The sequence below is a fragment of the Pyricularia oryzae genome, chromosome 3 (genome assembly GCF_000002495.2).
Source record: "Pyricularia oryzae 70-15 chromosome 3, whole genome shotgun sequence".
Lineage (NCBI taxonomy): Eukaryota > Fungi > Ascomycota > Sordariomycetes > Magnaporthales > Pyriculariaceae > Pyricularia > Pyricularia oryzae.
The window spans coordinates 303,022-328,304 of NC_017849.1; the positions used below are offsets into that span (position 1 = coordinate 303,022).

Genomic DNA, 25,283 nt, shown 5'->3' on the forward strand with positions numbered 1-25,283 from the left:
GTGGAGGGCTGTCAGTGATTTGACTTTATCCTGGCGGCTCAGGCACAGCCCGTCAGAGTTTCCAATCTCCAATGTCAGGGAGGTTTACTATTATATGTTGCAAAGTAAGTATGCCTGAAAATAAACCTAATTCTGCTAGTCATCCCAGGGGACACGGGTTCCGATGGTTCGGGAAGACAGCTTGTCGTCAACCTTTTACCAACAGAGAGACTATTTCGTTTGCCGGACCCGAGAGGGTGGTGCCATGAAGTGTAACAAATCATACGCCGGCTATCTTGTCTACTTTCTTTGGTCTCCCCGTAGGTTTCAAGAATCTCGTGGTTTCTGACACGTGCAATACTTGTCATGACTCTCGGATAAAACTCGTTCAAATGATCGATCGCCATGTTTGTCGATGCCGTTCCCCGCGGAAGAGAAATCCTTGGTGGTGTTAGGTAAGGTACCCCTGTAGTATACTAGACCTAGTGGAATGAGCCGGTAATCTGCCGATGAACGAGCCTCGTCGAGCGGTAAACGAGGTAAACGAGGGGTGGATACCGGATAGTCCCCACACTATTGCCACCGAAATTTGGCTCTGGTGCTGCTCGCAATATCCGTGTAGATTGACAAGGTGGTAGAATCACCGGTTTTTGAAATTAGCGAGTTGAGCAGCTGAGGCTTGGTAGCATCTTGTTGGGTGGATATCTGGTCCGACGAGGCATATTAAAAATGGCATTGGTCGCCGTGTCCAGCCCAACAAAGTCGTTTGGTTCGCACCTCTGAATCAGCTAGACCTGTGGTGTCTTGTAATTCTTAATCTAGTCAGGAGAGCCATGATTCTACAAAATTGGTCTTTTCTCGCGGCCCTAGCCGCTACTGCCAGTACAGCTCAGCTGGTCCCTGGGTTCCATGACCCGCCAGCCGAGCACCGTCCAAAGTTTAGATACTGGTAATGCAGCCCAATCCCTGCTTTGTTCTGGCGCTTATTCCAGACGGCCGATGAACATTTTCAAACTAACCAAAAAGTCTGAACGACCAACAACCGATAGGCTTCCTGACGCCGATGTTGACCACGCCGCCTTGACAGACGACGTGCGCCAACTCAAACAAGTCGGCGCCGGTGGGTTGGAATTCGTCCCGTTCTACAACTACGGGTTCGGAGGCCCTCATTTGAATCAGTCCGACGTCTACGGCTTTGGAAAACCAGCCTTTGTCGACGTGTTTAGGACCGCGCTCGAGGCGGCCAAGGCCAATGGCCTCATTATGGACTTTGGCCTCGGGGCCAGTCAGGGCCAGGGTGTCCCTGCCGAGCCGCTCACTCCGGGTCTCGCCATGCAGTTGGTCTACGGCAAGACGACCATCAAGGGCGGGGAGAAGTTCCAGGGCGACCTGCCCGCGGCGGAGATTGACTGGAACGAGGAGTTGGGATTTGTGCAGCCCCAGGAAAAGTTTGGTGGCAATCACCTTGTTGGTGTCTCGGCCGGTGCTGTGAAATACGGTAAGTTGTGATGAGCTTGAGAAGTTAAGAGATCGGTTACCAACTTGTCGTACTCTTCGATTTCTCACCAAAATCAGTTTAACTGAGCTAAATCTAACACGCAATCCTCCACAAAACAGCAAATCAGTCTAGCAGCGCTGTAGCCTTGATCGAGGAGTCTCTAGTCGATCTGTCGGCCAACGTGAGCGATGGAAGGCTCACTTGGCAAGCCCCAACGGACCACGACGAGTACGTCTTGTTTGCCATCTATGAGCGCTACACCAACCAAAGGTCTGCCGCTGGAATTCCCTCCGATGTCATCGCCAATGGCTCCTGGGTGACGGACCATTTCAGTGCGGCGGGGGCAAAGCTCGTGTCGCAATTCTGGGAGCAAAACATCCTGAGCAGTGAGATTCGCGAGCTGCTCGAGGCCGTCGGGCAGCATTCGTGGGAGGACAGCATGGAGATCCAGGCTTCCCTCTACTGGTCTCCAGATTTTATTGAAAAGTTCAAGACGGGCCGAGGCTACGATCCAGTCAAGTATCTGCCCCTGATGTTTGACAAGTCGACTTCGTTCATGAGCCACGGGGCGCCCTACAATACGACATACTACCTGGAGGGTGCTGTGGATCCTGCGCAGGCAAAGTACCTCCAGGACTACCGCCTCACCCTCAACCAAGGCTACATGGAATATCTGCAGGCTCTAGGGGAGTGGGCCAACTCGCTCGACCTCTCCCATTCCTGCCAGGTGGCTTACAACCTCCCCGTGGACATGCTCGCCGCCATTCCCTCGGTGGCCGGGCCCGAGCTCGAATCTCTCGCCTTTACCAACATTGACGAGATGCTTCAGTTCACCGGGCCGGCACACCTGGCGCGACGAAACGTAATCTCGACGGAAATCGGTGCAGTCCAGTCCGGTGCATACAGCCAGTCGCTGCCGTCTCTGCTCCGACTCTTCAACCAAGCATTCGCAGGCGGGGTCAATCTCATGGTAATCCACGGTATGCCATATGGTGGCGAACAGCCCGAAACGACCTGGCCGGGATACACGCCATTCCAGTACGTCTACTCGGAGATATGGGGCCCTAAACAGCCCGCGTGGAAGTACATGTCCGAGATGATGAACTATACGGCCAGGAACCAGCACATCCTCCAGCTGGGGATTGCTAAAAGAGACTTGGCATTCTACATGTACAAGGATCCCTACTCGACCACTGTTGCTCACAATGGGACGAATCTACGTGCAAATGGTACGTTGGAGTGCACTGCGACTCCATACCCCTTGCTAACGCTAGATACTTTTTGACTGACTCTAGAAAATCAAAATTTATAGGCTTTTCCTACGACTATCTTTCGCCAGCCAACTTTGCCAGTGAAAATGCCACCGTCAAGGGAGGGCTACTTGATCCGACTGGCTCAGGATACCGAGCTCTCGTTTTCGACCAACAGCAGTTCATTTCCCCCGAGGCGTCCACAAAACTGGTCGAGCTCGCCAATGCAGGCCTACCCATTGTGGTTGTTGGATCCCTCCCAAACACCACCATCGGCTCCGTTGGACAAGATGTCGTATCAGAGGCCATTGCAGAGCTCGAGTCGGCCGGTCACGCCAACCTCAAATACATCAGCTCGCCAGACTCTCTGGTCCAAGCACTGCAGGAACTGTCAGTCAAGCCTCGAGTCCAGACATCTCCGGCAAGCTTCGCCCAGACCCTGCACACGACCTGGAGAGCAGATGCAGCCTCCAACTACGTGTTCCTCTACAATGATGGACCCGCAGCGACTTTCAACGTCGGCGTCGAGGCGAGCAGCGACCTGGTACCCAGCAAGCTCGACGCCTGGACCGGCACCCAGGAACCCGTCGCCATCTATGGTCGGTCTGAAGGCAGAGTAAGCCTGAGCGTGTCGTTGCGGCAAGGCCAGACTGCCATCTTCGCATTCAACCCCGCGGCGGAGCCTCGAGACCACATCACAGCAAGCTCGGAGAACGTCGCTGGGGCATCTTACGGCCCGGATGGGAAGATGTCGCTCGTCGTGACCGACGGCGCTGCTGGATCCGTCACCCTGTCCAACGGCAGCACGCACCAGATACCAGCCCTCACGAACGGCACCAACGCAACGCTGCCCTCGGTCGAGGTGGGACCGTGGAATCTCACGCTCGAGTCGTGGGTCCCAGGCCCCGACGCTACGAAATCGGCTTCCGCCAAGCAGGTCCTCGATCTCGGCTCGCAGAACGCCCTCGTGCCATGGTCGCAAATCCCCGCGGCGCAGAACGTCTCGGGCGTCGGCATCTACACGGCGACTTTTACCCAGCCAGCCGTCGACCAGCTGTCGAGCGACGACGTCGTGACCGTCGTCGATTTTGGACCGATCCTCAACACCATTCGGGCCTGGGTCAACGACGAGCAGCTGCCGTCGGTGGACATGTCTGCGGCGCAGGTCGACATCTCGCGGTACGTGGTCCCTGGCCAAAACTCGATGCGGGTCGAGGTCACGTCGACGCTGTTCAACGCGGTCAAGGCGAGGGTCGACGGCGTCGAGAACTTTGGTCTGGGGCCGAATGTGCCTCAGTTTTACACGGCGGTGGACTGGCAGGAGTACGGGCTGGTGGGGCCGGTGCGGGTGATGGCGTTTCGCAAGGTTACTCTGTAGGATATGTGGGTTGGATCGGTGGAGCTCTGCATAGATATTTTGTACTATTAAGTATTAACTCTATAGACTATATACAAGAAAATAGAAACCTTTGGCGGGTCAGTAGTGGACGTGCGAATCGAGGTTGCTGACTGGTGCATTATTATTTAGCAAATGTTACGCCTCTGTCATCAGTCTATAATATCCATCTTCCACATGGCCAGTACTACCTACTTGATCCTGAGTCTGACACGTCCATCTTGAAACCTGTACCGCCCAGATGTTTGAAAATTGTTTCCAACCAAGCAACAAAATGTTCAAGCTCCTTCTCATTGCTTTTGATGTTAACCAATCGGGACAAGTTACAAAATAGGGTAGCTCAAGATGGAAAAGTCCTACCCTCTAGAAGAGCCCAATTAGTACGTAACCAGGGGTAAATACACATGTTTGTTACCCTGCGCTTTGCATAGGCCGTCGCAGAAATATATACACAAATTCAAACAATAAACATTGACATTATGTTTCGTGACGTCAAGCAAGAAAGCAAACCAACCACCCTAACAAGCACTCGCCAAACACCAGCCCCAAAACTCCTATCGGCGCCGTTCTACATCCATGCCCACCCTCTTCATGCAAACCGCCTGTCGTACAGCTTGAATATCCGATCCAGCTCGGCATCCCCGGCCTGCGATGCCAGCCAAATGTCCCCCCTGTAGGGCCGGGAGACGGACGGGTCGGCCACGGAGCCCATGACGCCCAGCACCTTGTCCGTGAAGCGGCGCGACCAGCGCTCGTTCTCGTCGGGGTCGTCCCAGTGCAGCTCGAAGCGGGCCAGGGCGCTGCCGAGCGGCATGCTGCAGCTGGCCTGCATGTCGGTCATGGCGCCGCCGCCCTGGATGACGAGGGCGTACATGCGCGAGCGGGCGGGGGAGTGGCGCACCGAGTGGAACAGGTCGTACATGCGCAGCAGGGCGTCCTCGCACTCGGGCACCACCCAGTTGGACACGCTGGTGAAGTAGGAGCTCGCCATCTCGCGCGCCGACGACGTGGGCTTCCAGTACAGCAGCGGGTCGGCGTGCAGCGCCGTCGCCGTCACCTCGCCCAGCATGCCCGGGTTGGCGGCCAAAAAGTCCGACGCCGGCAGCATGCGCAGGTCCAGCAGCGTCTTTTCGCTCCAGGCCGCCATGTCGCCGTCCACCAGCGCCGCCACCTCGGCCCCCATGTGCTCCCGCACCAGCGCCACCGTCTCGCCCGCCGACAGCAGGCTGACCACGTTGAGCGACGCCACCGGCTCCACCTGGTCCGCCTCGAAGTGGAAGCGGAACGACACCGACACCTCCCGCGGCAGGCCGTACGCCCGCCGAAACGCCCCCTGCGCCGCGCACCTCTCGAGCTGCCCCCGCGTGATGCGCGTGAAGCGCCACGTCGCCCGCGCCGGCTCCTCCATCACCCGCAGCCTGATCTCGATCACCACCCCCGCGCCCGCCGCCGCCCCGCCCCGCATGGCGTGCAGCAGCTCCGGGTGCGACTCCTCGCTCACGTCGACCACGGTGCCGTCCCAGAGCACGATCCTCCCGCCCACCACCGACTGGCACCCCAGCCCGTGCTTGCGGCCCAGGATGAGGTCCCAGCCCGCCGTGAGAAAGTGCCCGCCCGCCCCCACGCCGAAGCAGTCGCCGTGCGGTACCGCCTTGTGCGCCGTCGCCAGCGTGTGGATCGTCTGGCCCAGCACGCAGCCGGGCTCGATGTGCAGGATGTCGCCGGCGACGCGGCGCTTGGTCATGCCGGCGAGGTTGATCATGAGGCCGCCGTCGCAAGACGCGCCGTTGAAGTAGCCGTGCCCGCCGCTCTTGACCGACACGGGCAGGCGGCCGTAGAGCCCGGCCACCTTTAGCAGGCGCAGCGTCTCGGACACGCCGTATTCGCTGACGGGCGACACCACGATCGCGGGTATCGGCGCCGCGCGATCGTGCATGGCCGCCTCGGGCGGGAGCGAGACCCCGTCGGTGATGTACACCTGCAGGCCTCTTTGGCGCAGCCTGGCCACCAGCGGCGCCACGTCGCTGTGCTCGGCGACGCTGTCGGGAATCACCGTCTTTGTCGTCACCAATGGTTGCGGAGCGGCGGCCGCCTTGACGCCGTCGAGGGGCGTCAAGGCGGGCCAGCGGTGTTGCTGCTCTGTGAGGGTTTGTGAGTGAGCCATGTGGTCGTTTGTGGCGTAGAGAGATCGGATCAGCGATCGGGAAGCGACAAACAAAAAAGAAGTAGCTTTTTGAAGATGGGCAGGGAGGGGTATACCCAATTTCTTTGTTCTCTGCTGTCAGTGCTTTTTCTCGAAAATCGAACAAAATTTTAGTGACGCAGGGGGCGAGTGGTCGCAGCCCTTTATGTCCCCTTAATTCCCCTTCGGACATGGCAAATTTTATCATGATTTCTTTTGTCCTGCTCGGCGCCAAGAAGTCCCGTCAGCGTGGTCGAGGGAGATCGGTGGCACATGTTCCGTAACAATACCAACGTTGTCACTTCGTGGAGACGAGGGTAGCAATTTTCTTATTCACCTGCCATTTCCGGAGAACAATATTCCAAGCAAGGGATGGAAAGCGCCCAAAAGAGCGCACCCAAGGGAAAAGAAAGAAAAAAAAGGGCTCTCAACTCTCCATTGCGTAGCCCTTTGGACATCGCCACAATAGGTAGGCTTGATATTGTGCTAGGGTCTGCATATGGAGTGGCCCGTGCCTCTAATCCCAGCTTGCAGCTGCAGCAACCATGTTGCCGACGGCGAAATCGTACCACTAGTTCCAACCTGGAAGGGGAAGAAGAAACATGAAACGACATGGTTCGATTCTAAGGAAAGTTCTGGAGCGCGACCTTTGAGAGGGGGAAAGCGAGGGCGTTGTATTATCCCTTGCTTGGTGTGCCCCCAAACGCAGTCAAGCGACCATGAGCGCCATGGCTTGCCGCTGTCGACCAAAAAGACCGTCTTTTGTACCTAAAAATAATAGCACACAAGAGGTGCCAGCTTTGCTATTGTCTAGCTAGGTAGTTACTTGTTGTGGCTAAATGCGCAAACGCCAAATTTCAACATGGTGAATCAGGGAGCAAATGGCAACAGATTATTCCCACGCGCTTGGATTTTCGTGAATTTCGCTTGTTCTATGCCCACTTCTATTTCCTGTTTTTTGTAAACACTGAGATTATAGATTTCCGGAGAATCTCTCCTGGATATTTTGACCCCTAGTTCTAGTAACATCGTAACCGCAATCATCCTAGACAATTCCGAGACAAAAATTTTCGTCATCCCGCTCCCTTTCCATGAAGGAGAAGCCGCCCTTGGTGGGGCGAGCATTCCCAAAATAGCCACGGACGAAGTCCCTAGTCGCAGGAAAGTTGCGAAAACTACCTCTCAAGGCGGTTGGCTTCCAGGGGAGAAACCTCGCGCTTATGCCGCCCAACGCAATAAATCCAGTCGTTGCGCGGGCATATTAACCCAAGATACTGCCGATGGCATATATAGGAAATATAGGGGGTGGGATTTGGGATCCGAGGTTAGTTAAGTCGGGGCGAATCCTTCGAAATGAAAACGGTCGAAAACGGAAGAGGGTAAGCGAAATCGTCGTATCCAACCGGTTGCCTGCTGCGGGGCTTACCAGACTATGGCCACCCCAATGACTGAACTGTAGTTGACTTGGTCCAAGAATGCTCGTTGGAATGCTCCAGTCAGGCAAGCATGATATCCTGCAGTTCCGCCTTCACTATCGTAATGCTGATGTAACGTCCTCTACGCCGGCTATAGAGAGGGTGCTTGTAGGTAATACATTGGAAAATATTGATAAAGGTTCTAAATTAAACTGAAAATATTTTATGATACCCCTGGAAGCGCAGGATAGTCCAGGTAAAGTGAGTTTGCATAACTTTCAACTTCACATAAATATGTCTGCATTGCAATTAAGATACAAGCGCGATGTAATATACAGTATGTTGTGCGAAGTACATTATACATAGCTGTTGATTCATGGGCAGACATGCGAGTAGGTAGATCACATAAAAGAATCTTCAGTAGTAGTAGTAGTAGTATTAGTTAACGCCGGGCTCGGCCCGGCTTGTTAGCCGGCCGTTAGCAACCTCCCGAGGGGTATCTCGGCGCGCGTTCTATCTTCTTTATTTACACAGGGGGAAAACAAGGAGGGCAGAGGCGGATCGTGCCTGACCGGGTTCGGGCCCGGTCCTGCTTAGGGGGTTAGTTCACTGACGCGACCCCGTGCCTAAGGTGCACGGAGGGTTCGTCTGACGGCTTGTGCCGTGAAGTGTGGGTGAAAAGGCAGTAAGTCTATTCCTCGTCAGAGTTCGAGTCGTTTACGATCGGTGTCCCTAGGCGTAAAGTGCGTTCGTGGCGCGCGGGGCGCTGGCGGGCCGCTCTGGGGCGGGCGCTGAAGTAGTTGGTGGCTATCGAAAACGCCTGAAAGCTTGTCGGTTGCCCGAGGCTTGTCTGGAAGAATTTGCGGCGTTGGGCGCGGTCTGGCGGCCCGACCGGCCGGTCGTTGTCAGGCCACGGCCAGTTTCTCCACACCGCCCGCGAATAGCGGCAGTGCACCGGGTGTTTAGGGGAGGTCCGCTTCCAGCACCAGGCACACGAGGTGTTTGCATCCTGGTGGTTGAAACGGTTATGGTAGGCTTTGAAATCGCCGTGGCCGGTCCTCATGGCCAAATAATGGCCCAGTAGGGGTCTTGGCAAACGCAGTTCCTCGGGCTCCTTTCTCGGTGTGTATTGGAATTTCCATTCCCTATATGCGGGGGACCGTTCACAGAGTTCTTTACGCCACCAGTCCTTCTCTATATTCGAAAGAATGGCTCTGAGGACCGTGCCGGCACCGCTATACGTGGTTTGCTGAGCCCTCGGGTCTGGGTCCGGCGGTCCGGCGGAGCCGGCCTTGGCCAGCTCGTCAGCCCGGTCGTTTCCCGGGATTCCCTGGTGCCCAGGGCACCAACGGACCCGAACCTCGGTACCTTGTTTTCGGAGTAGATCGACAAGGTTATGGAACTCCAGAAAGGCCCATTGGGACGAACGCGGCGCGTCGCCTCTAAGACCCCAAATAACCGAGGTGCTGTCCACACAAATCCAGATCCGGGCGCCTGGCTGGGCCTTGGCTGCCGCCTGTAGCCCTTTTAGGGCGCCAATCGCCTCGGCGTCGAAAACGTGGCTTTCCGGCGTAATAGATGCGGAGCCTGCGGCAAATTCCAGGCCCGCCCTAAAAGCGGCCCATCCGTACCCTATTTGGACGCAGTTGTTTTCGTGTTTTTCCGAACCATCCGTATATACCACGATATCGTCAGGTGATACCATGTCCAGCCATTCGATAAAGCGGCGGGCCGCTTCCTCTTTCGGGACTCCTCCGGTGGGGTCAGTGCGAGAATCCGGGGCATTGCGGGGTGCGCGCAACTCTAGTCTCCGGATCCGCGGGAGAAGTTGTGCAGCCGTTTGCAGGGTCGTGGCCGAATGGCCCGAGTTGCGGGCACGAGGTGTTTCACGCAGGCGGCTGACAAGGGGGTGCCCCTTGTCCGCGAGCCTTAGTCGGGCGCCGTATTTCAGGCGGGTGTAGGCCAGCGCGACGCGGGCCGAGGGTAGTCCTGCGTCCCTGAGAACAGTGGACGAGGGGGTGGTTTTATACGCCGGGAGGATTGCCCGTGCCGCTAAAACCAGCGGTTTGTTCAATGCTTTGAGGAGTCCTCTTTGCTTGTGCGCTGGGTTGTACCATGCCTCGGCTGCGTAGGTGGCCGAGGAACCCACGCATGCCACCGCTGCCTTGCGAAGTGCAGCCGCAGGCGGTCCGTATCTTACTGCCCCAAAGCTCTTGAGGTGGGCAGCGACCGCCATTGTTTTGGCAGCCCTTTCGGCCACGTGGCGGCGCCCGTCTAGCCGTCGGCTGAACCAAAAACCAAGCCAACGCATGCCCGGGTCCTTGCATTTCCTACAGTAAACTATAGTCACAGGGTTGGAAGCGCTCGGCCCCGGAGGCGCTTTGTCCGCGTCGACCGCCCGGTAGTTGGACCGGGGTAACCGTTCTACCATTAATCCGGATTTCCGGGTTGCGACCGTGCCTTTTCTTAGTGATATGGATCACCTCTGTCTTTTCCGCTGCAAAATGGATCTTCTCTTCCGCCGCAATTTCGTGCATATCCCGGAGTTTATCTTCCAGCCAACGTACGTTTTCCTCCAACGAGGGTCACGATTTCCATGTAAGCACGTCGTCTGCGTATGCCAACCGCCACTTCGTACCGTTTTTGACGAGATACGCCAAATATAGCATATATAGGATCGGGGAAAGGGGAGACCCTTGCGGGGTGCCGCACCCAAGCCGCCTAAAGCCCGTGGTCGTACCCTCCAGCCGGACTCGGGCCTGGCGGCCGCTTAAAAAGTTAATCACGAACCTGAGGAGCATTTTACTAAACCCGAGGCTCCGCATTTTCCGTATTAATCGCCTATGGAGGAGGGCGTCGAAGGCGCCTTGGACGTCGCATGCGACAAGGGTGACTTCCTCCCCGCGAGCTAGAGCCTGCTCGATATCGTGGGCGAGGGCACAAACCAGATCCGTCGCCGATCGTTTGGGTAGGGCACCGCCGTGGGTGCAGCTAAGGAGCCCGTTGTCGTGTATGGCCCAAGCTATCCGGCGTGCAACGAGCCTCTCGAGGCCTTTTCCGATGCAGGAGAGGAGGGCTATAGGCCGCCAGGATCGAACGCTGCTCCGGTCTTTCTTCCCCGTTTTCGGTAGCATCGCGACTTCGGCCTTCTTCCAAGGCGCTGGGAAATGTCCGAGTTCCAGGCAACGTTGGTAGAGCCTGCGCACCGGCTCGGCCAACGAAGCCCATCCGGCTTTTAGTAGCCGGACGGTTATTCCGTCGATGCCCGGGGACGTGCTCGTAACCCCAATGCAGGAGCGCTCCGCCTCTTCCGCACTAACCTGGGTGTCCCAAGGGATTTTAGCCTCGTCCGGCGACCAGGCCTCCAAGGGGTCTCCCTGCAGGTCATCCTCCGCCGAAAATCGGCCAAGCACCTCCCGTTGCAGTGCTTCCGCTTTTGCTAAAGGCTCGCTCACTTGCTCGCCGTTAATAACCAGCGGCGGGGACCGGAGGCGTGGTCCGGCTCCCAGCCAGCCCACCATGTTCCACAAATCCTTATCGTCGCGCAGTTGGTCGATCCGGTGCCTCCAGTACTCCCGCTTCGCGGCCCGCACCCCTTTCGTATAGGCTTTTTCCTCGGCAGAGGCGTCTGCCCTATTTACAGCGCTCCGTTTAACCCGCTGGAATTCGGACCAGAGCCGCTGGCAGTTTTCGGTCCACCAGGGAGCCGAGCTGTCCCTTTTTCCCGCCGGCGTACCCACGACCCACGTCACTTGCTCCCATAAAGTTGTAAATTCAGCTACCCACGCGTCCAATGCGTAGCCATCGGCCGCGGATCCCGGGTCCGGCATGTCTTGCATGCCAAAAGCAAGTAGCTCCGCGAACTTTGGTAACCGGTCGTCCCTAACCGAAACGTTGATCGCCTCCGGGCGGGGGGCGCCGCGCGTCCGCAGCGTGGTATAAAGGGATTCGTGGTCGGAGCCTGTGTAAAGACTGCTGTCAACCACAGTTATTGTGCTGGGGAGGTTGGAAAAGACCATATCCAGTAAACCCCCGTCGCGGTGGGTGGGCACGCCGATATTTCCTGTAAAACTCATCCCCTGGGCTTGCGCCCATGCCGTCAGTTGGTCCCCTCCGCGTGCGTTTGCGCGGCCCGGCTGGTATGCAGCAGCCGCTACGTTAAAATCGCCGCCTAGCACCGTGGGTCCATTTGGCACGGTATTGCATACCATTTCCAGCGCGGCTTCAGTGCCCGGAGCCCTATATACGTTAACAAACAGTATTCCGTTAATTTCGAGCCAGAGTATGTCCCGTGTATTTTGGCCCTGCGGTAGCCGTCGTTGTGCGGCCCTTAGGGCTGCCCCCTTCTTGACGTAGGTGAGCACCCGGGGCCGGAGCCCAGTCATGGCTTCGTAAGTGTTGGCGTGCCATTCGTCCACTGGCGCAAAAACATCATAGCCCGGGTGCGTTTGTGTAGTCGTATTTAGCCCGCACCATGGCTCTTGAACGTTAACCAGGTCCACCTTTCTCTGGTGGCACAACTCCAATAGGCTCAGATGCACACCCATCCTTTTACCTACGTTGGCCCAAACTACGTCGAGGCATTCCCGCTGCATATTGCCGAGCGAGTATTTCGTCATATTAATCGACGGGTTGCTTCCAAGTCTATCCCATCAGCGGGGCAAGGTTCGGCAGCCGCTGCGTCCTCCTCCATTTCGGCTGCCCAAACGATTTCGTCGTGCACGCGTTCCTGTTCAACCTGCAGGAAGTTACGGATGTCCGCCCCTGCCGCCTCGCATGGCCGCGCTCTTTTGTTTGAAATGCTCGATCGGGAGCTCGAGGTTTGCGAATGCTGCGATGAGGTGCTTAGGACCGGGATTGCAGGTGCTGGCTCTCGGCGGGCCGTTTCGGCCCGGTCGTTGATAATCGCGGCACGGTTGGCACGTCCGATTCTGCGAATCCCCTTAGTAGTAGTAGTAGTAGTATTATTTAACGCCGGGCTCGGCCCGGCTCATTAGCCGGCCGTTAGCAACCTCCCGAGGGGTATCTCGGCGCGCTTTCTATTTTCTCTATTTACACAGCGGAAAACAAGGGCATAGAAGCGAATCGAGCCTGACCGGGTTCGTGCCCGGTCCTGCTTACAGGTTTGTTCACTGACGCGACCCCGTGCCTTCAGGCGCACGGAGGATTCGTCTGACGGCAGTTGACGGCTCTTCATCGAGAGGGGCCTGTGTCCAAACAGCGGAGCTGTCGGTCGTTTGTAGCCATGGAGACGAAGTTCCCAACAAGTGTGGGCTCGACGGCACAGGCGGGTGGTTGTTGTCGATAGCCAGCCGGGTTATCCTTGCCACGGGTAAGCGGGGAGGAGGTGGAGGGAGCAGGATTCGAACCTACGTTACTCAAGTAACAGCCATGGCGCTTAACCACTGCGCCATTCCCCCCTGCGAATCCCCTTAAGTTTACGCTGTGAAGGTCGTTCAAGCTTCCCATTTACCACCAAAGGTCGGGCAGGGCAATTCTCATGTCCGGATGGGAAATGGCCGTGGCAATTAACGCATTTGGGGGCTGCCTTGCACGGCTCTTCCTCTGTCGCATGTTTTGCTTCACCACATATGCCGCAACGCGCTTGCCGTACGCAGCGACGTATTTCGCAATATCCCTGGCAACCGTCGTGGTGGTGTGTAATTTTGCGTGATTTTTCAACCTTCCGCGCACGTCTCGACACTCCAAAAAGCTGAAAGGGCTTTACGGGTTGAAGGAAGGACACTATCCACGTGCCCTCAGCCGTATGTGGGTCGTAACCATGTTTGGAAATATGCCAGTTGACTGGCTGCTGGCCTGCTGCCACGGTAATCTCCTCCTGGATTACCTCATGTACGTCCTTTCTTCCGTCCAGGCAATTGAGCGTTCGGGGCACTCCAGAGACGGCGTATGTGTGCCAGGTTGTCGGGACAGTGACTTCCCGCGCGTCCAATGCGTCCATAATGGCCTTGACCGCGCTGGGGTTGAGGAGTTTTTGCCGTGTTTCCTCAGAGGCCACCGTAACACCCCAGCCCGTGGGGGTACGCTTGGCGTTTGGGATTTCACTGTGTGGCACCGAGACCAATTCGGCCAGTTTGGTCGTTACCGCGTATGGCTCCCTCGTCACCATCCGCAATTTGTCATTTACGCGGATCAGGATGCGGTTGGACGGCTGTTCTGTCAAACGTTTCGGGGCTTGGGAGCGGTCCCGGCCCGATTGGGAGGGAGTTGCGGAGCTGTCAGGTGCATTGCCGGGCGTCGTACGTATCGGGTACGAGCGCGTGGCCGGGGTTAAAATTGGCGTTGGGGCCGCCGCTGGTGGCGTGGCGGCTCGCTCGGCCCATGTGACCGATTTGTTAATGGGCGTGCCTCTGCCTTTAGAGGCCGACGACGCCGTGCCCGTCCTCGTAATTAAAATGCTGCGCCTTTCGCTGGAACTGGTCGGCGAACGCGACGGGGAGCGCGAACGCTCTTTTTCAGGGAGGGTGCGACTGAGGAACCAGCCGCTGATCACGTCGTCAAGTTCAAGAACAATTCTCCTAAGCGCGGCGTCCTCCGGGGCCTGTAAACTTTCGAGCTTGGCTGCAAAGACCTCTTCGAGCCAGCTGCCGACTGTTTCCACGTTTTCCAACTCCTGCTGCAGTGTTTTGATGGCCAGGGCCGGGAGGCTGGAGTACCTTCCGCGGCCAGCCGGCTGAGGCGCGTTAGCGGTGCGCGTGTCGAGAGATACGTGTCCCGACTCGGCCTGGCCCTGCGGCAAAGCCTGCGGCGTGCTCTGCGGGCGCGCGCGGCGGTTTGAGACCTCTGGTGAGGCCATGACGACCAGCGCCCGGAGGGCGAAAATTCTTCAGCTGTTAAGCTTATTGGTGTGTTTGGGTGTGAATCGCTAACAAAGGTGGGTCTGACCCATGAATGGTGGAGGATGCTTGTTGTACATCATGGGTCACAGTACAAAAATCGGAAGAGGATGCAAGCCCGAAACGACCTCATGGAGCGACGCAGAAATCTATTCTTGGTAAACTGTTAAAAGCAGTTTCTGGAAGGCGGTGTTTTGACGGAATTTGGAAAAAAATATAAAATACTAGCCCTTATCTTATTTTACATGGCTTAGGCCTGGTAAAATTAAGGGTTTTTTTCTGGCTTTTTAAAAATATTTTGATTATAAATTATATAGTCATTATGTTTCAATACCAAAAAGTTAACCAGAAAATGTCACAGCCGGCGACCAGAGTAAATGTAGCACCAAAGCTAGTTAATTGGCACTAATCCAGGAAAACCTTACGTCTATGGACAACGCGGAAATTTGGAGGAGTTATTTTCTCCTTTCGCAGCGGTATTATTATCAACAGATAAGTATAAAAGCCTAGCCTAGGAGCATTTGTACATGTTCTTTTCTCCCCAAGCAGCAGACAGATAACCATTCCAAAGCAAGGCTTGTGTCAGAACTAAGGCTTCCACTCTATTCCGATACTTTTCAGTGTTTCGATTGCACCAGCCAGGGAGTCTGTATACTCCCTAGCTATAGCATAGTGCAGAAACGTCCTGCTTCTGAAGTTCATCGCCGGTTATTCCGATGGCCCCTTCTGGTAGCGCCTCTAGGGCAGGAGCGCTGTTAATTGCTGCAATACACCAATGGATTTGTACCATGGTTATCCCTAGCGTTTGGTTCCTGTCCCGTAGAAATTAGAGCTTGTATATAAGATTTGGTGTTCTGATGGCTCGTAGAGGCGGTTAGAGTTGACCATTTCGGGAAATTTGGCCACTCCAGCACATTCTCTAATAACTATCTCGTGGGCCGGTGTAAGCCTTACATAGCCTAAAAAGTAGTAAAAGCGAGATATATCGGTATGACCTTTGGATGAGCACCGCATTTTGACGAAGTAAACTAAGTGCGAGGCAAGAGCAACAAGATGGAAAGATAATATGTGGGCTAGACTAGAATACATCAAGCTCCTTCCTTGTTTGCAGTGCTTTTCTTTTATGAGTGAGCATAAGCTTAGACGTGGCTCTGCAGGAACTCATCCCCTACCAAGACTGAGAACAAATCTAGGGGTGCTGGCGCCCTTGTTTTGAACAGACTGAGTTTCTAAGGTCTCAAACAATACCACTTCCACCGTTGTGCTTGTTCTTGTTTGCGGAGACGTACGAAGGAACGGGGAACAATTGGAACAGTTGTAACCAAAGCCTTTTTTGGCTAATCGCAGGTCCATTGGGATTAGTATTCTTGCAAAAAGAAGAAAAAAACGATTTTCAATTCTGACTGTCTGTAGGCTACACCGAAGTATGATGCACCCCTCAGTGGATGTGTATATGTAAACAGAAAAAGAAGATTTCGTGGAAATTTCAACAGTTAATTCGGAGGACCGAGGTCTTGTGCGTGAGAAATGCAAGAAACGAAAAATTACCCAATACAAGTTTGAACGGCCACATCCTCTTTCGACTCATCCATCGCTTCGAATCGAACCGGTGTGCCATACCAGCAAGACTTAAATTCCTAGGCCAACGTTGTGTTAACAACATTCCCGATACCTCAACCAAGGGTCGGGTTCGCCATGGAGCCGAAAGCGGGTAGCGAAGAGCTCGGGGGGCCGTTTCCAACCAAGCCTCAGTCCTTTCTTTCGCACAATCCTCAACCACAACTCTCTCTTGTCAACCAGCACAGTCGGTGCCATGCAACCCATAGTTTTCATGTCTGTTGGGCCTTTGGCCATGGCCCTGACGGTAGCGTTTATTTTCGCAACCCATTCTCCGTCATTTTTGCCCTCTAGATTCAAATTATCCTCGCCCCATTTTTCCGACAAGTCGGCACCGTCGACGAGATCAGTAAGGTTCATTGAATCGTTTTTCTCGAGGAGGCTTTGCACCAAAACTTCCAGTTTTGGGTACGGAAGGTTGTTAAAACTCCTGGTCAGGTTTTCCGGTTTAAATTCAAAATGAATGTCAAAAGTCGGGACCAAAATAAAGCGAACGTTAATGCCGACGCGTTTTAATCGAGGGTAGGAGTGAATAAGGGATTTTGGTTGCGCCAAAATCGGATTGGCAGGTTCATAGTCTGGAGAGTTCTCGAAAATAAGCTTGGCTTGCTCCATCTGCTCTGTGGGTATGCAGATTTCCCAGTCCTAAATCCAAGTTAAATTAGCACAAGTTTGGCCCTTTGTCGATTTATGTAAATCATACATCCCTGACCCTCCCTGCGCCGTAATAAATGAGCGCAGAGACCCCTTGGACGCAAGATGGGATTCCTTGAGCTTCCAAAAGCCGTGTAAATTCCAAAGCCTCGAGAGTTCCATGGCCGCCAAACGAGGCGAGGTCATCTGTATCATCGGGTTCGGTATCTTCGCTTTCCGTATCCTCTAGAGTCTGGCCGCGCCGCTCAAGGAAAGGAGGCGGCCACTTCTTCATCTCTCTGCTGGCCCTTGATGTATGTCAGCCTAGTATATGATTTTGATCGTGGGAGGGATGAATAACTCGTCTCGAGTTTGCATGTTGAAGAAGAATTGCGGGGTAGATAATTAGATTTGGTGAAGGGGACCAGCTTTATATGTGATTTAGCCCATTTAGCAACGCAGACCCCACTATAAAGATCTGATAAGCTAATAGGCCAAATCCAGCTTCAACACAAGGATTCACGTGCCAAGTCAGTAACGTCATGCCCAGAATACCTCCCGACATATCAACCGGCCCTGTATGGTTCCCTGCACGTAAGCCCGCTGCATAGGCCCCTCAGCTTACGCTAGTTAAAACATACCGTTACCATGGAAGCTGCACCTCTTCTGTTTTCCAAACAATGTTTTTTTTCACTCACGAAATCAGGTCCTACTGCAGTAGTTCCTGGTTCTCATTTGGTCCAAGTCACACACGTCGCGAGCTTGTTGGTAGCTCGTAATTAATAACCCAAGGAATAGCTTTAAACCCTCGATTATAATGGTCCCTATATTGTGGCATTGTCTCTTTGGGATTGTTTTTGTGACAGTCTCCAAGCATGCGTGTGGAGAGATTAGACGTATATCTACGTGACTTCGAAACGTGTAGCTGCGATTATATAGATGGCAACATACATGTTACGATCAAGGTATCGGGGTAACCTGTTTTTGGGGTAAAGTACAGTGGGTTAAAGCAACTGAGCGTCTAATTGGGTAATTGGGGTTCTTAATAACTGGGGGTGAAATTATAATCGTTTTCAAATAAATATTAAGGTTAATTAAAATTTAATTGCTCCTAAACAATCCTAAAATCGAATTTATTTATATAATAATAAACGTGCCTTATATAAATTATATTCCGAATATAATTTTTCCTAATTTGTTACAAATCGCAAAAATTATTTCCTTTAATCTGTTATAATCCCTCAATAATCATTGAAATTATTTTTTTGGCAATTACGTAAAATTACGTAATTCCTTTTTATATAATCCTTTTTTTGCCGGTCGGTAATTTTTTTGGGCGGATATCGTTAAAAGGGGTATAACCCCACCTGGCCTCCCTGGTACCGGCCCAATTATTTGGTCGTAATATTAGGTTTCCTTTTTTGGCCAAATCCCTTTGGTCTTTAAATAATCCGTACTTTTTTAATCCTTGTTTTGGTTTTCCTTCCTTTTTGGCTAATTTTTTTGCGCCATATTTAATCGTGTGGCCAAACCAAAATCTGGTTGTTCGTTAATAAAACGTCGCCACGCCCTTTTTTTTCCCTATTATCGACGGATACCGTTAAAATATTTTTTTGCAATCCCTACCGTACCAAAAACGCAGCGTTTTATTAAATATTTTTTTAAAATTTTGCTCGTTATATAAAATATATTTGTTCCAATCGTTTTGGGTATAACGTATTGGGTTTGCCCGCTGTTCAAATCCGTTATATTGGTTATTAATATTTAAAATTGGATGCGGAAATCGAGGCGTTTAAAAAACAAATTTATATATAGCAGGCGAAATTGTTTCGTTTGCAAAAATAAAAAAAATTGTGGTTTAAGAAAATAATGCGAATTATATTTCGCGGAATTAATAATTTGGAAAAATTGGATCGGGTGGAACGTAAAAAGGCGGAATAGGAAAAACGTCGATAATTAGCCGAAATTTTATTTAAAATATCCTTGGAATTGTTTTTTCCGGATTCCAATTTTGTTTGGGATTTAATTTTCCCGATAAATCCTTTAAATTTTTCGTTATTAAATAAAATAAATGTTTTTGCGCAATATTCCGTTGGTACGTCGTTTTTTTGGTGTTTTTATTTTATATTATATATTAATCGTTTTTTTGTAAATTTATTTAATAATATAATTTCGAATTCTGGTCGGCCTTTAATTTTTGGAAATAATAGGTGGTGTTTTTTTAAATCGTCCTTTTTTTTGGTTAATTTGCTCGCAAATCCAATTCCTAATAATATTGGCGGAACGGTTTCTGGCAATTTTGGAAATAATTAAGGGGTTCCCAAATATTTTTTTTATACCCATAATTTTCCCATTTAATAAAATATTCTGTTTTGCCGTGGTTTCGTTTATGGTCGAATATTTGTTTAATATTATAGGTTTGTTTTGCGTCGATTTCGATCGTTTTTTATATATTGGTGCCGTATAATGCTAATTCCAATAATAATACGTAAAATATGGGGTAAATTTTTATAATATTTGGTAATAATAATTTGTAATTGGTGTCGCTGATTTTTTTGTTAATTTTAAAAGGTCCAAGCTTTTTAAAATCGAATTTGCTATTAAATCGTTATATTTTAATATTGCGTCGAATAAGGTAAACGTTATTTCCCTTTTTAAAAAATGGTCCTTTTATCCGATATTAATTGGCGTATTTTATTATTTTTTTTCGTACGAATTTTAGTTCCTGCTGGAATTTTTGGTATAATTTTCGTAATTCGTTCGTTTATTTATCGGCCCGTGGTACCGTAATTGTAATTTTTAATTTTCCGTATATTATGGGGTTAAATCCATAATTGGTATAAAACGGGGTTATTTTAATATTTTCGTTTTTTAAATTGTTATAGGCGAATTGTATTGTGGATAATAATTGTACCCAATTGTCACGGGCAGGCAGGGCGGACAGGTAGGTGCGGGCGATCAGGTAACAGGACAGAGTATATTGGCTATCTAGTCTTCCAGGTACAGGGTAGCAGGTGGTTGTTGACGAAGACGTAGCTCGAGGAGCTACATATCGGAGACTGCAGAGATTTCGCGTAGATATACGCGCGCGAGGCGCTCGGCCCTCGCGCCTTCACGTGACAGGGGTCATGACTAAGCGACAGCCCAGTGGCTGTCCTTCAGGTCTGTGACAGTATTCCCCCCTTCCAGGCCGAGCTCCGTCACGGCCGGGGCCCGGGCTTATGGGGGTATCGACGGTGGAAATTCTTTACCAATTGAGCAGCGTTTTCCAGGTAATCGGCAGGTTCAGTCGTGGGTTCGCTATATCCAGCCCAACGGACGATATATTTCAGCCGGCGGCCTCCTCGGCCGCGGGTTTCCCAAAAGGAGTCGAGGATCTCTTCGACTTCGTATTCTCTCTCACCTTCCACTTCCAAATGGGGTGGCGGTGCAGGTTGTTGGCCCGGCAGGGGCTCAACGTCAGCAGGTTTTAGTCGGTTTATATTGAAAACAGGGTGTACTCTCATAGACGACGGCAGGTCCAAACGGTAGGCGTACGGGCTAATCACTTCAGAAATTCGGAAGGGTCCCAAGTTCTTCCAATCCAGTTTCTTCTGCGGGCGGGCGGTCTGGATGTTCCGTGCGTCTAACCATACATATTGGCCGACGGTAAGCCGGCGGGCCGGGGTACGGTGTCGGTTCGCCTGTTCTTCGTAACGGGCTTGGGCGGCGGTCATTTCGGCGCGGGCTTGTTCCAGAATGGCTTCCATTCGGGCGGCTAGCTTTTCGGCATCCCGCTGGGCGGGCAAAGGCTGGTTCAGGGGTACCGGCTCGAATCCCATGCGGGGATGGAATCCGTAAGTCGCGTAAAACGGGGAGGTTCCGGTGGTCTCGGACTTGTGGGAGTTGGCTGTGAATTCGGCGAGGGGAAGCCAACTTTCCCAATCATCTTGCAGGTAGGCCACATAAGCTCTCAAATATTGTTCCAGGGACGCGTTAAAACGCTCGGTCTGTCCGTCAGTCTCGGGGTGGTGAGCAGTGGATAGCAGGCTGTCGATTTTCAAACGGGTTGTCAGGTGTTTCCAAAACTTCGACACGAATTGGGTGCCTCTATCCGAAACTATCGTCAGGGGCAACCCGTGTAGTTTCCATACGTGGTGTAGGTACAGGTTGGCGGTGTCCTCGGCATTGCAGGTCCCTTTACAAGGGACGAAGTGTCTCATCTTAGTCAGGCGGTCTACGACCACTAGGATGGCGTCGTGGCCGTTGCTTTGCGGCAAATGTGTGATAAAATCCATCGACAGGTGTTGCCATGAGCGTTCAGGAGTGGGCAGGGGTCGCAGGAGGCCCTGGTGGCCTTCGCGGGACGGGTTGATTCGGCGGCAGGTCTGGCATTTCTTTACCCATAATGATACGTAATGTAGCATTCCGGGCCAGTAATATTCTCGGGACAGCAGGTCGTAGGTTTTTGCTTTGCCGGGGTGACCGGCGACGGGGGAGTCGTGGCAGCGGCGCAGGATCTCGGCTTTCAGATTATTCGAATCGGGTACGTACAGTCTATTGCGGTAATACAAATAGCCGGATCGTTCTTCGCATTCGGCCAATTGCAGCTTGGGGTGGCGGTCGGCGCCTGTCCTCAACGCTTCTAGGGCAGATTGCGTTATCGGGTCGGATTCGTATCCGGCGTCTAGTAGCTCTATCAGGTGTCTTGGCAATAGGGGTTTGTTTTGGCGGATTATGGGTTGTAACCGGGTGGGGCGGGCAGGTAAATTGTGTTCTTTCAGTACGACTTGTGTTTGGTGCTTAAGTCGTTCATCCCCCTCCTCAGGCATATCCTCTGACCTCCTGGTTAGTGCGTCGGGCTTCGCTCCTTGTTTCCCGGGTCGGTAGGTGATACGGAAATTAAATCTTGACAGGAATTCGGCCCATCGGGCTTGTCGGCGGTTGAGCATTTTCGTCGTCGTGAAATATTCCAGGTTGCGGTGGTCCGTAATTATTTGGACCGGGGACGACGTCCCTTCGAGTTCCGGGCGCCATTCTTCAAAACAGCGGATAATGGCTAGCAATTCTTTGTCGTAAATCTCGTAATTGCATTCGGTAGCTGTGTGTTTTTTCGAAAAGAACGCGACGGGGCGGAGTATTCCGTCGTCGCCGTATTGTGACAATATTCCCGCAGAAACATAATCGGAAGCGTCGGTCTCCAGGATCACATCCTTTTCCCAATCGAAGTGCGCCAGTACGGGGGCTTCGGTAAACTTTCTCTTCAGCAGTCGGAAGGCGGTTTCGCAGGCGCTATTCCATTCGAATGCGACGTCTTTCTTGGTCAATCTCGTCAAAGGGGCTACGATCTTTGAGAAATCTCGGATAAAGCGCCGGTAAAAGTTGCCAAACCCCAAAAATGCTTGTACGTCAGTAAGCTTTTTGGGTGTTTGCCAGTCCAGGACAGCGGTGATTTTTTCAGGGTCCATTTTTACGCCTTCGACGCCGACCAGCAGGCCCAGGAACTTGGTTTCCGTCACGAAGAATTCGCACTTCGCGGCGTTGGCGTATAGCCCGGCTTTCCTCAGGGCTTCCAGTACGAGTTTCAAATGTTCTTCGTGTTCTGTTCGGGTGCGGCTATAAATCAAAATGTCGTCCAGGTAGGCTGTACAAAATACGTCTAAGTATTCGCGCAGGGAGTCGTTTATATATCTCTGGAACGTCGCGGGGGCTCCCGTTAGCCCGAAAGGCATGACTAGGCTCTCGTATAAGCCGAATCTCGTGCGGAATGCCGTCAGGTATTCTTCCCCCTTTTTAATCCGAATATTGTTAAAAGCGGAAACGATATCGATTTTCGAGAAGAATTTCATGCCGGCCAGGTTGTTCAGGGTCTCTCGGACTAGCGGCAGCGGGTAACGGTCTTTTACGGTAATGTTATTCAGCGCGCGGTAATCCACGCAAAACCTCAACCCTCCTCCCTGCTTCTTCACGAACAAAACGGGCGAGGCGACGGATGACGAACTGGGTCTGATAAACCCTTTTTTCAACTCTGCGGTCAGCCATTCCTTAAGGGCTATCAGCTCTTCGCGGGACATGGCGTACAGGGGGCCGAACGGCGGCGTTTTTCCTTCTATAAGCGGGATATGGTGGTCGGACGGTCGGTGTGGGGGCAGCTTCTCGGCTTCTTGCGGGGAAAATACGTCCGCGAATTCCCGGATTGTTTCGGGCAGGGTCGGCCCGTTCCTATTTTGGGGGTCGGCGGCTAGGACCTCATCAATCTGTTTCAAGGTTACGGCGTACAGTCGGCAGGATCGGCGGCGGGCGTACATGCTCGCGGCTTGCAGGGAGATAGGGGCGATATCCATTTCGCGGAGGGACGGCGGTCGGTCAGCCTGGTACTGGGGGCGGCTTTTTTTTGGTACGGCGTGTAAAGCTTTAACCTTCTCCGGTTTGTCGGGCATATTGCAGTGTCGGCGGCAATAGTCGCTGTCAAACGTAATAACGTGTGACGCGAATCCAATCGTTGGATCGTGCTGCTTTAGCCAAGGCATTCCTAGCACAATGGGGTAGTGGGCTAGCTGTGTGACGAAGAACAGCGCGTTTTTCTGGATGTGGTCCTTGATTCTCAATTGTCCTCGGACATAATGGGTGCACTTCCCACTTTCGGCGGTCCTTCCGTCGAATACTTCGATGTCGAATGGGTTTCGCAGCGGATACATTTGTAGTTGGCGTTCTTCGGCCCATCCTTGGTCGAGGAAGCATTTTCCTTCCGCACCGCAATCGGTGAGGGCATAGGTTGGGAGGTTTTGGCCCCCCACTGTCAGTTCGGCAGGCAGGATCATCAGGTCGGATCGTTGGTTATATTCCTCTTCAACGGGGAACCCGTGAACGGCGGCGGCAGAGATGCGGATCGCCGGCGGTCTATGCGCGGCCTTGGCGGCCTGGGGGCGACTTATCCCAGGCGGGCTCCGTTTTTCGAACTTCGGCTGCTGGAGCGGCTGGCGTCCGAGCCGCGGCGGGGGTTTTTAGGGAGTTTGGTTTGTATTTGGCGCGGGGACCTGGACCTGGACCTGGATCGTTCGATTCCGGCCTGGTGCAGCCGCGTGCGGCGGGTATCCGGTTCCGGGCATTTGGCAACGAAATGTTCTTGGGATCCACAACGGTAACATAGCATGTTTTCCTTGCGGTTGTGGCGGCGTTGGCTGCTCAGGTCCATAGGGTCGTTAAGCGGGAGCTCCGCGTTTGGCTTGGGGGCGGCCCGCGGTATGTCGGGTTGGGTTCGGGGAGCCGCGCGCGCGGGGGGCGCTGCGGCCCGAGGGGTACGTGTCTGTCTATTTTTATACTGCTGGTGCTGGCGGTAGCGGTTATCCAAGCTTTGCAGGTGTCGGGTGAATTCGTGGTATTGGCGAGATGGGGCGGGGTTGTGGAGGAGCATGTCCTGGAGCTCTTCCGATATTCCCTGGAATAAAAGAGGGGGGAGGGCATCCTCCGGCATTTCTCCTTCCAAAGACAGGCGTTGGAACTCCGACAGATACTCGGCGAAATCTACGTTCCGCTGCTTCAGGGCATATAGTTTGTTTTGTGCGTTTTGGACGTGGTCGGGGTCCCCGAATGCCTCCTCTAGGTATTGGAGGAGATCCGTATAATCTCCGAATTGGGGTGTGCCTCCGACCATTTTGGGCAGGATCAGGTTGTACGCTTTACCGGACAGTCGACCGGCTATATAAATCAGGCGTGATTCGGGGTTGGGGAAGCGGTCTTTGTTTGAGGTTATCTTCCCCCGGATTTGGGTGGCGAAGCGGCGGAGGTCGGAGCGGGCGCCCGTAAATTTATCGGGGTCTGGAAGTCGTTCAGAAAGGCGGGCGGAGGCGGGATGTTCGGAAGCAGGCGGCGGAGTCGTTCCCATAGGAGTAACCATAAGGGGTTCAACAGGCGTGTTGGTAGTTGGGGCGGGGGTGGTTATGTGTACCGTGGGTAGCGTTACGGTCCGAACTTCCTTCAGTTCGGACCGTGTTTTCTCTAATTCGGCGAAAGCGGCATCCCGGGAGGTTATGGCGGAGGCCTTTTCCATGGCCATGGCCAGAATGTCGGCCTGCGCCTTGTCGCGGACACGGTCCGTTTCGGCGCGGGCGCGTTGGGTCTCGGCTTCCTGCATTTCTAGGCAGGAGTTCAGGCGGACGTTGCTATCGTGCAATAGTTGCAGCTTTTGGTAAGAATCGGAGATGTAAGACACCCATTGTTCAGGGTGTCTTTGTAGGTGTTCGATCAGTTCCTCGGTCGAATCGGTTAAGATCGGGGGTTGCAGTGACGCAGGCATCGCGGGCACCTAATGAAGGAGCTACGTAATGTCACGGGCAGGCAGGGCGGACAGGTAGGTGCGGGCGATCAGGTAACAGGACAGAGTATATTGGCTATCTAGTCTTCCAGGTACAGGGTAGCAGGTGGTTGTTGACGAAGACGTAGCTCGAGGAGCTACATATCGGAGACTGCAGAGATTT

General features: G+C 53.2%; 4 protein-coding genes and 1 pseudogene across 6 annotated transcripts; 1 reads left to right on the forward strand and 4 right to left on the reverse strand.

Moving 5' to 3' along the window:
- Positions 1-978: 978 nt before the first annotated feature.
- On the forward strand, positions 979-4,105 carry MGG_09149 (uncharacterized protein; the record flags this gene model as incomplete). The annotated part of the gene is made up of 3 exons (XM_003711191.1): positions 979-1,477; positions 1,597-2,706; positions 2,790-4,105. 3 exons carry the CDS (start codon positions 979-981, stop codon positions 4,103-4,105), a joined length of 2,925 nt encoding a protein of 974 aa, XP_003711239.1.
- A 607-nt stretch (positions 4,106-4,712) lies between these two features.
- MGG_09150 lies at positions 4,713-6,732 on the reverse strand (the record flags this gene model as incomplete). Of its 2 annotated transcripts, XM_003711192.1 has the most annotated exons (2): positions 6,643-6,732; positions 4,713-6,526 (listed from the first exon to the last, which is right to left on the reverse strand). In XM_003711192.1, exon 2 carries the CDS (start codon positions 6,285-6,287, stop codon positions 4,713-4,715), a length of 1,575 nt encoding a protein of 524 aa, XP_003711240.1. In that variant the 5' UTR covers positions 6,288-6,526; positions 6,643-6,732. The 2 variants fall into 2 exon arrangements, with proteins under 2 accessions (XP_003711240.1, XP_003711241.1); XM_003711193.1 differs by having other exon boundaries at positions 4,713-6,661.
- Positions 6,733-12,643: 5,911 nt separating this feature from the next.
- MGG_16601 (uncharacterized protein) lies at positions 12,644-14,537 on the reverse strand (the record flags this gene model as incomplete). The annotated part of the gene is made up of 2 exons (XM_003711194.1): positions 12,644-13,042; positions 13,094-14,537. The coding sequence occupies one exon, from the start codon at positions 14,535-14,537 to the stop codon at positions 13,119-13,121; it is 1,419 nt and encodes a 472-aa protein (XP_003711242.1). The 3' UTR covers positions 12,644-13,042; positions 13,094-13,118.
- MGG_20118 lies at positions 13,069-13,140 on the reverse strand (annotated as a pseudogene). Its single transcript has one exon. The product of its transcript is annotated as a tRNA-OTHER (tRNA).
- A 1,426-nt stretch (positions 14,538-15,963) lies between the features above and the next one.
- On the reverse strand, positions 15,964-17,203 carry MGG_09154 (uncharacterized protein). The gene is made up of 2 exons (XM_003711195.1): positions 16,898-17,203; positions 15,964-16,839 (listed from the first exon to the last, which is right to left on the reverse strand). Exons 1-2 carry the CDS (start codon positions 17,120-17,122, stop codon positions 16,231-16,233), a joined length of 834 nt encoding a protein of 277 aa, XP_003711243.1. The 5' UTR covers positions 17,123-17,203; the 3' UTR covers positions 15,964-16,230.
- Between the last annotated feature and the right edge of the window lie 8,080 nt (positions 17,204-25,283).

What these genes read in the sequence shown, in the direction of transcription:
- MGG_09154 (XM_003711195.1), bottom strand. Translation starts at nt 17,122, where the DNA reads ATGAAGAAGTGGCCGCCTCCTTTCCTTGAGCGGCGCGGCCAGACTCTA. An exon ending in GCGCAGGGAGGGTCAGGGAT is followed by an intron (nt 16,840 to 16,897) that starts GTATGATTTACA and finishes ACTTGGATTTAG; the next exon opens with GACTGGGAAATCTGCATACC.